Here is a 9,661-nt window from a genome sequence, read left to right as displayed (position 1 = left end):
GCGTCAAATTAATGTGGGGTAGCCGGATACTTTTGAAACCCCACTGTACCCTCCTTTCCCAGGCTTTTATAGGGGATATAGGCCTACGGGACTACCTATTTAAGGTCAAGGTCTAGAGTTCCATACCCCCTACTGCGAGTGTAGCAAAGGTGGAGAGACTATAGAGAACTTAGTGGTATAGTGCTCTGTGACGAACCTCGAAGCCCCAACTTCTGAAAGGGACTCCTGAAGGTTATACTTGACAACGAGGTGAGGTTCGGTGAAGCCAAAGGGTTCACAACAAGCAATGTCCAAGGGAACTGACAATCTTGCACTTAAGTTGCTTACTGGAGAACTCCCAGAGTCCTCCAGAACGAGTGACTATATACTGACACGATTCTTCGAGTGCTCGCTGTGCTCGACGGTCGAGCACAGTTGTCACGAACCAATCATATATCGAGGCCTGGTGGGGCGGCGGAAGCCAATGAAGAGGCATAACACCAGGGGAAAGCTGAGATGGGGCCTGCAAGAAGGATCACCGCCAATGAAGTGAGCGCGGTGAGCGGCTCACCAAGATCACCGCCAAGAAAGGTGATCGCAGTGATCGCAGGTACGGAGGTACCTGGGGGAGGAAGCTGTATATAGTCTACGATCTTTAAGACTACGGGCATCACGGTAGCTTCCTCAGTAAGCAATACAAGCAGTTAGCTACACCTACTGTTGAGACATTTGCTTGTTGTGGCGAATCCCGAAACCCCAACGTCTGAAGGGGACTCCTGAAGGTTTAATTTGATAACGGGGTGAGGTTCGGTGAAGCCAAAGGGTTTACAACAAGCAATGTCCAAAGGTACCGACAATCTTGCACTTGAGTTGCACTGGAGAACTCCCAGAGTTCTCTAAAACGAGTGACTATATACTTGGTAGAGCGTTCATGATTGCCTATGATCGCAGTCTACCAAGAGCTATCCTTGATCGCCTTGGGTAGCCAGCTACCCAAGTCTACCCTTGATCGCCCGGCCCCCACGGCTACCGTGTGGGCTCGTGCGGTTCCTGCACTTCCTTAGGGGAACGATTGGCTCTGGGGTTCTGTCTTGTGCCCCACTGGGCCTGTACATATGGTTGGTTCATAACACGATGCCCCTCCTCGACGTCTCACGTCCCGAAAGACCCAGGTTGTCGCCAGTCCATACTTAGTGCCAACATCCCCTGTGCCTGTGTCGTAGGTCTTCCTTCCTTCGTCGTCGTCGCGCTGTTCGCATGGCTGACTGTCAAGGCAGCGGTCGCCGCGACTTGCAACGCGAACGTCGCGCTCTTGCCACGAAAATTGACCGGCAAGGTTTCGAAGTCAGCATGCCCTGCGAACGCTGTTGGAATGCGAAGCCTCAGAGGCGTTGTGTCATGATGGTTGGGTCGAACAAGTGCTCGAATTGCGTTCGGGCAGGCAAGCAGTGTAGCGGCCCTAACGTGGCCGACGCTCGTAGGTATTACGCTGCGCCCCGTCTACTGTTGAGCTGACGTATGGTAGTGTTGTCCAATCTGTCGGAACAGGAAAAGGTAGCGAGGGATATCGAAGAAACAGAAAGGGTCTTGGCCGAGACACTAAGTCGTCTCTCTCGACTGCGTTCACACCAACGTTCTTTGCGCGAACGCGGTGCCGAGACTTTCCGTCGTGGGATGGTGGGTCTGGAGGAGGAGGAGGAGGCGGAGCCGGATCCTCCAATGTCGGTGGAACAATCCTTGGTTGGTCAGGCGCAAGCCTTGGGTGCGTCCGGTGTAGTGGACTGGGAGTTCAGTGGTGTTGTCCCTTATAACTCGGCTGGTCCCGGTGTCGACTTGGGGTCCTTCGATTTCGACGCGTTTTTGCAGTCCGGGGGTCCTTCGGCCGGTCAGGGTTCCTCTGGTGAAACTCCGCCAGTTTCTCAGGGCAGTGGAGGTTCGTAGCTGGTTGCCATGAGTTCTCTTCGGGTCCAAAGTCGAGCCATTTGACGAGATACTCGAGTCCCCCCTTCGTAATGCGTGAATCCAGGATTTCTTCGACGTCCCATCCTTCCTCTTCGTCTTCGGCCTCTTCGTGTTGCGCGAGTCGTGCGTTTTTGGGTGCTGGTTCTAAAAGTGAAATATGGAAAACGTTCGTCCTGAGCCTCATCGTGGCTGGTAATGACAGTCGGTAGTTGGATGTCGAAATCCGTTCGTCGACCTTGAATGGTCCAATCTTCTTGAAGTCCAGCTTCCTGCTTGGTCGTTTTGTTCGAAGATTTCGTGAAATGAGATAGACCTTGTCTCCCCTCTCTAAGCGAGGTCCCTCGAGCCTATGTTTGTCGTAATATTTCTTCATCCTGTCTCTGACAAACTCGAGTTCTTCCTTGAGCATTGCGTGCAGCGTATGCATCTGGTCTGCTTTGACCTTCGCTCTAGGAACTGATCCTTCGGGTCCCTGGCGCAAATCTGCTTCATAGCCGTAGTTCGCAAAGAACGGTGATACCTTCGTGGTCTCGGTTGGCGTCGTGTTGTATGCAAGCTGCGCTGCTGGCAACAACATGACCCAGTCGTCTTGCTGGTAGTTGACGTAAGATCGGAGGTACTGTTCCACGATCTCGTTGAGCCGTTCTGTCTGTCCATCCGTTCGTGGGTGGTAGGATGTCGAAAGCTTGCTTTTCGTTCCCAGGCGTGTCATCAACGCCTGCCAGAACTTCGAGACGAACTTCGTGTCGCGGTCCGTGATCCATTCTTCCGGCCATGCATGGATTGAGGCGATGTACCGATAGACCACGTCTGCGAGCTGCTCTGCTGACCACGCCTCTTTGTACTGGATGAAGTATGCCCACTTGGTGAGTCGGTCGACCACAGTGAGTATGCTGTCGTACTTCAATCCTGTCGCTGTGTCTATCGAGAGCGGTAGCTTAGTGATAAAGTCCATCGTCACCGAGCTCCATGGTCGTTCCGCAATTGGCAATGGTTGCAAGAGTCCGTATGGTTTGTGTCACGCCGACTTGCTTCGGTTGCAGAGGTCGCAATTGCTGACAACGTCCTTGACTCTTTTGCGTAATCCCGGGAAGTCGTAGTTCTGTCTGACCTTCGCAATGGTCTTGGCGATTCCCATGTGTCCTCCGAGTTTTGACTCGTGGATCATTTTGATGAGTCTCTCTTGCTCGTCCTTTGTCGTGTAGTCGGCCGCCTCTGGCCGCTGCTCCGCGAAGACTGCCCAATTTCTCCCGAGCGTATAGGGTGTCCACGCGGCGATCCTCACACGGTTGAGAGCTGCTCTCGTCGTAACGGCTGCTCTACGGTTTGGAGGCGTGGCTCTGCGTCTCGAGATCTTCTCGCGGTTGGGGAAGCGTAGCGTCGTCGCAATCTCCCACCGGTTGGGGAGCGTGTCGAAGTGACCCGTCCTGCTGCTCTAAGAGTAGAGGTGGTGATTCTTCGGCGTTTTTTCCGAAGTGATCTGGCCGTCTGCTCAACGCGTCTGCTCGCGCGTTTTCTGAGCCTTTCTTGTAGTGAATAACGAAGTTGAATTCTGATAGGAACTCGGACCATCGAGTCTGTCATCCGTTCAGCTCCTTGGTAGAGGTGAAGTATCGAAGGTTCTTATGATCCGTGTACACCTGAACCGGGTGTGTTGTGCCGCTGAGGTAGGGTCTCCATTCCTTGAAAGCTTCGATGATGGCTAACAGCTTCTTGTCGTGGATCGGGTATTGAGCTATAGCCCTGCAAGCTTCTTGGAGAAGAACGCAACTGGATGTAGCTTGCTATTCTCGTCTCTGACTGAGTTGTCCGCCGACCGCGTAATCCGACGCGTCGGTTCCGACCTCAAATGGCTTCCTTGGATCTGGCAGCACGAGTACTGGATCTACGGCGATTGCGTCGCGGATCCGCTGGAATGCTTGCTCGTGAGCTTCCTTCCACTGGAATTCAATGTCCTTCTTCGTCAGGTCGTGCAGAGGTCGTGCGATGTCGCCGAAGTTCTTAATGAACATTCGATAGAAGTTGGCAAATCCGATGAATCCTCGGACCTCTGTGGTATTTTCCGGCCTTGGCCAAGTCTTGATGGCCTCAATTTTCGTAGGTTCCATTCGTATCTCTCCTGGCGAAATTTCGAAGCCTAGGAAGACTGTCTTTCTGACGTGGAACTCGCTCTTGTCTTTGTTGACTGAGAGCTTCTGGTTGTGCAGTGCGTCGAGCACCTGCTTCACGTGTCGCTTGTGTTCTTCGAGCGTTTCTGAGAAGATGAGGATGTCGTCGAGGTAACAGACTGCAAATCTGTCGAGGAATGGTCTAATTGTGTGATCAACAACTGCATGAAATGTCGCTGGTGCGTTGGTCAACCCGAACGGCATAACGAGGTACTCGTAGTGCCCGTAAGGTGTCCTGAACGCTGTCTTCCACTCATCGCCTTCCTTGATTCTGATGTGTGCGTATGCCGTGGGTAGATCGAGACGTGTGAACCACTGTGCTCCTGCCAGTTGATCCCGAAGTCTGGAGATTAAAGGCAATGGGTACCAATTTTTCACCGTCTGATCGTTCAGCTGCCGGTAGTCCACGCACATTCGTAGCTTCCCGTCCTTCTTTGGAACGAAAAGAACTAGGTAGCCTGCTGGCGATGTCGAAGGTCGAATATGTCCTCGTTGGAGGTTTTCCTCGAGATACCTTGGTAACTCCGCGTCTTGCTTCCCGTTGGCGTGGTACACCTTGAAGAATTTCAACTAGGCGCCCTCTTTGAGCTTGATCTCGTGGTCCCAAGGTCCACGATCTGGCAGCCCTTCCATATGCTTTGCCTCGAATCTGGGTGTCCTCGGTACTCGTCCGGGATCTGCCCTGTCCTGTCGTCTTTCTTCGCACCTTCATAGTACGAGAACTTGTCGCTTCCGGCTGTGATGAATGCCGCTTCGAATCCAGTGACCCATTCCTGGAATTCGAGTGTTCCATGATCATCGATCTTGATGACGGTTACTTCTCTGCTTGCCCGTCTGTCCTGACGTACACAGTACGAGTTGTTATTAGCCCGCAGGGATAATCAGGAGTACTCAGCCTAGATTACCACCAGGCACGCCTTAAATTGCATATACGCTCGACGTATGATATAACTGCGCGTTACGAAAAAGAATGTTGGAGCAATCTCACTATACCCTTCCATAGTCTATGAAACTACAGAATGAGTTTAGGGAGCTAACGTTATACGTCTGTTCGTTGCCGTATATATCTCTGGTTAGCTAATATGAGCAACCCGTCCTGTCACGGGTAGTGACAGTGTGAGGTTCATGTGCGCAACTCCTGGTTCGACTAGACAGTTCGAACCACGGTCCCTCTTTTGAGGGTGTTACGCAGTGGTCAGTTGCGCCCACCCGTGACACGTCCCGGACGGATTTAGAAGCCGAGGAGATGTCACGGCGATTGCGCCGTGTCTGCTAGGACCCACGGGTGGAACCCGGCATGTGGAAAGCACGGGCCCCTGTGGGTTAAATATTCTGCACCTCGCTGCCGCGAGAAGATGTGGTCGCCAGACATGAAAGCAGTCCGGGCAACGATCAAGTACGCAATGGCGACAGGGAGATTGGATCTTGACGAGGAACAACGAAGATTGGGACAATCACAGTAGCGGAACTCCACTAACACTACACAGCCTCAGCCAGCAGATCCCGCTTTAGCTGCTGAAGATAGGACGCTGAACACTTGGAGAACGCAGCCTCCAAGTCGATCTGCTAAACTAAGTCAGGAGGCAACAGATGGCGTGAGAAAAGGGGAGAGAGTAGAGGGCTTGTACGAGTTGATGGTTGAACGTCAAGGAATTGGATGTAGTTAGCGTGTCAAGGCCCTTTAGGCTTCGCGCCTCCGGGCGAAATAAATTCCATCCATCCATCTGTTCGTAACTCCTCGAGCTACGTCTTGACAATCAAGCCTGCCCGTACCTGACGGAATAGAGCTTAGACTATAGTTTAGCCCGAATACGATTGTCATTGGATTGTCCGCCTGTCCCGCCGTGACAGGAGAAGCCTTGTTATCACTGGAAGGCGTTGCGAGACTCACATCTAGGTAAGACACTTAGCAAAGACTTTTGGAACAATACGGCCAGATGTGATTGACTCTCGCCATTTGATCTTGAATTGACCGACTCTCGACTAGGAATTGATCGACCCCTAGCCCGGAACTGACCGAGACTTGCTGCAGAAACTGAGACAGCATGACAGTTTCGAAGCTCTTCCAGGCCCAAGAGAGGATAGGACAATACGTGTCATGTGGAACGAATCAAGCACCGAGACAGCGATCTTATACCGAACTTGGCTGGTTATAGAAAGATTCCTCTACGTCATGTTACGAAGAAACAGGGTTTGAACTAGATGCTCAACCAGAACCACCTTACCTCCTTACTACATTTAGCCTTACCTTAGGTATCCGTACTAATAGCGAATCTAGCATAAATAGAGCGCCTAAGTCCAATCAAACCTAGCAACACACTAACTCTCACATTAAACTCTCAACCTGCACTCAACCTATAAACCTACTTCACACCTACAGCTTTGTTCTAAGCAATTGAACTTCCTGTACGCCTCCCCTCCGGCACCTCCTTCCTTGAACACTCAAGAATGTACAATGACCAACGCCGTAATAGCAGAACCTGAGCACTTGAACCTCAAGATGCGTTTCATCCTCAGCACCATCCTGGCCGCCCTGATCGCCAGCGCACCGTTGGCCTTGGCAGAGGAGAACCCCTGCCATGGCCCTGCCGGCGAACTAGTCTGCAACTCTCTCTGCGAGGGTGGTATGCAAAAGAGCGGCCATTGCGACAACTACAACCGCTGTGTCTGCGATTAAGGCCGTTTCTATTGAGCCTCCGCAGCTCTGCTTGGCGGATACGGCTTGTCTGCTCCGTCGGTTGTGAGGGGTTTGGAGGGTCTTTACGTTTCGAGTTGGTCACGTTTCAATGGACACTCACTCATCGGAGACGGAGCGTTTGAATATCAACATTCATCCACTTCAAGTTATCCTTCTTTTGGATTTCACGACTGCTTGAAACGATATATGAGCCTTGCCAGTATGACCTTGATTTGCCTTCCAAGTTCCCGTTTGGCACCAGACTTAGACAAGAACAGGAAGGAGAGAATTATTAAGAGAAGCCAGGAATCCTACAGCAACCTCGTTTTCAGACCAGACAGGAAACCTAGAAAACCCCAGCAGAATACACCAAACCAAAACCCAAAACCCAAAACCCCTAGAAGCCTGGTATCACCCTCCCCCAAACACTGTCATTGGTGTCAATCTCCCATGCACCCTCTTTTTTTCATTACAACCACCGATTCCAACGAATGAAATCAACCCTGATCCATCATAATCCCAACCTCAGGTGATCCCCCAGGCTCCTCCCCTTGACTCTCACCCTGCAGCCCGCTCATAACCACACCCGCACCAGCACTAGCACTCCCCAACCCAGGTCCAGCCCCCATTCCACCGACACCACCACCACCACCGGAAGCAGCTCCGGACCCCCGGAACCCACCACCCCCCGCCGCCTTCCCGCTGCCGCCTCCCTTCATAAGAACTGCCGCCAACCGCGCCTCGTTCCTCTCCCTGCGCAGCCGCGTCTCAGTCTGCTTGAGCTTGGGAAAAGCAAGTTGTCTTTGAGGTCCCCCTTTTCTTTTTCACCTTCCTTTTCTCTGTCGCCATCGGTATCACAGCCTATGCCGCCGCCCCCGCCGCTATCCTCATCGTCTTCCTTCTTCCCTTGATCCGGCCCATCCTTCTTCCGGTCGAAGATGGCGCGCACAGAATTCTCAAGCTGCTGCCCGATTAGGAGCTTATTGTTCACGTCGTCATTCAACATCTTCCGTATCTGTTCAGCCTCCATTCTGTCTAGCTCTTCGCGCTTCTCCTGAATCTCGCGGAGGCGAAAGGCGGTAGTATCTTCGAGGACGTTCTTGTTAAGCTCCATAGCCTCGATTGGCCGTTGACGTCAGAACGCAGACTCCCAATTGCGTAGCACGCACGTTGTCCCCGAGCACTAGTGCGAGCTTCACGCCGGATTCGAGAAGTCGCCCGACATCCCTTGCCGTAGTAGCCAGACGGTGGACGGCGGTATGCCGCAGGCTGGACACCATTGTGGGTAGGCCCAGAAATCCGCCAGCATCGAGTTCCGTCTTCTGGATGTTCATCTTTTTGTTCTTACGGAATATCTTTGTCCACTGCGTCAGCTCCACCACGGTCGGACAGTCCCATTTCTTCTCAAGGACTAACGGCATCGAAGCCTTGGCGAATTCGAAGCAGCACTCCTTGAGCACCCGCTGCGCCGTGTTCAAAATCAGATGCTGAGTCTGGTATGGAAGGTATAAAGGATAAAGAGAAGGATACCATGTCGTTTGCCGCTTCTTCCGGATTGCGTCGTGGTCTTCCTGCCACTGCTCGCTTCCTGCGGTGGGCCCGTGGGCAACGCGTCGTTGTGCGTACCGCCCATACGTGGCTCCTCTTCTACGACGGAGTGTCTCTCGGCCGTAGGTGGCCACCTCCCTTCCAACTGATGTCAGGGTCGTAATCCTCGTGCCATGGGCGTCCAAGAATCATGTCTTTCTTCGGCCCCATGTCCACGATGTCGAACACCACTTGGGTGGTTTTCCCTTGCACCTTGATGTCGAGTGGTTCAGTCTCTCGTCGAACCCATTGTGTCTTGAACGGTCCTTTGACAATGTATGATTCCTTCTTGAACTTCCATGGAATTCGTAGTTGATTGACGAATACTGGAGAGATAAGGTCGAGCTACGACCCTCCGTCCACTAACGCCAGTGCTTGGAATCCCTTCCATCGCGCGGTGACCCAGAGTCTGTTGTCTGGTCGTTCGTCCTGAACAGCAGCTACGTCGCGCTCGCCTGCTGGGAGGTCATAATAAGCCTGTTGTCTGCGCCAGTTCTTTCTGCACTGCGCGGCTTGTCGCTTTTGTTGTGGCGTTAAGCGTCGACGGGCCCTTTGGAGGGCCCGGAGCCGTTTCCCAACTCCGTCCTGGGTGCTAGAGAGGCGTCTCTCTCGGACTCTATGTCATCTGCGGCCAGCGCCTGACACTCTTGGAGCCATTGCCTGCTCTCTCGTTCCCACTGACAGTCCGATGTCCTCTTCTTCTGGACCTTGAATCGGGGTGCATCCTTCTGTCGGGTGGTCCTGCCGATGCTAATATGCTGGTTGTAGCAACGAAATTTGCGCGCGGCCCCGAAACAGGAAGCCGATTCTTGACTACTTGCGTAAAGTCTTCAAAACCGGCGCCTTTCGAAAGCTCTGAGAAAACCTTATCTAACTACGCCGACTGCACGCCCGCGCACTTTGCTGCGAGGCCGCGGTGGGTGTGGAAAGTAGGGCGATTCGAGGTGCTGCGGACATCCCGAAAAACTCTCACCAGCGCACGGACCAACAGGTCACCTGACTCCCACCCACAGTTGCCCAGGCGACCACGCCCTAGTGCCCCTGAGCCCCTGAACCCCTGAGCCCTCGAGCCTTTGCATGGGACAGGATGACCGCCCCCACCCCTCCAACTGAAGGGAGAGGAGGAGGACCGGCCCAGTCACGGCACTCAAGCGGCCCCCCGACACCTCCTCGTTCCCCCCCACCCTCTGACATCGACGCTATCAAGAACATGGTCGACGGATTGGTAGCATTGGCAAACTCAGAGAAGAAAGGGACCGCCAGAGGCATGGGGCAAGACCTCCTCGCA

At 53.3% G+C, this 9,661-nt stretch overlaps 3 protein-coding genes across 3 annotated transcripts; 2 read left to right on the top strand and 1 right to left on the bottom strand.

The window, feature by feature from the left end:
* Window positions 1-1,374: 1,374 nt before the first annotated feature.
* N657DRAFT_648523 (uncharacterized protein) lies at window positions 1,375-2,124 on the top strand (the record flags this gene model as incomplete). Its single annotated transcript, XM_062793532.1, has 2 exons — window positions 1,375-1,456; window positions 1,505-2,124. The coding sequence occupies 2 exons, from the start codon at window positions 1,378-1,380 to the stop codon at window positions 1,918-1,920; spliced, it is 495 nt and encodes a 164-aa protein (XP_062644514.1). The 3' UTR covers window positions 1,921-2,124.
* Window positions 2,125-6,933: 4,809 nt separating this feature from the next.
* On the top strand, window positions 6,934-7,459 carry N657DRAFT_138921 (uncharacterized protein). The gene has a single exon (XM_062785922.1). It carries the CDS (start codon window positions 6,994-6,996, stop codon window positions 7,279-7,281), a length of 288 nt encoding a protein of 95 aa, XP_062644513.1. The 5' UTR covers window positions 6,934-6,993; the 3' UTR covers window positions 7,282-7,459.
* A 95-nt stretch (window positions 7,460-7,554) lies between these two features.
* N657DRAFT_636162 (uncharacterized protein) lies at window positions 7,555-8,319 on the bottom strand (the record flags this gene model as incomplete). The annotated part of the gene is made up of 4 exons (XM_062791402.1): window positions 7,555-7,568; window positions 7,615-7,903; window positions 7,956-8,279; window positions 8,317-8,319. The coding sequence occupies 4 exons, from the start codon at window positions 8,317-8,319 to the stop codon at window positions 7,555-7,557; spliced, it is 630 nt and encodes a 209-aa protein (XP_062644512.1).
* Window positions 8,320-9,661: the final 1,342 nt, after the last annotated feature.

The sequence above is a fragment of the Parathielavia appendiculata genome (assembly GCF_033297405.1).
Source record: "Parathielavia appendiculata strain CBS 731.68 unplaced genomic scaffold N657scaffold_14, whole genome shotgun sequence".
Taxonomy (NCBI): Eukaryota; Fungi; Ascomycota; class Sordariomycetes; order Sordariales; family Chaetomiaceae; genus Parathielavia; species Parathielavia appendiculata.
Note: the sequence above shows the minus strand (reverse complement) of the source record. Positions and strands in the feature narration are given on the sequence as shown.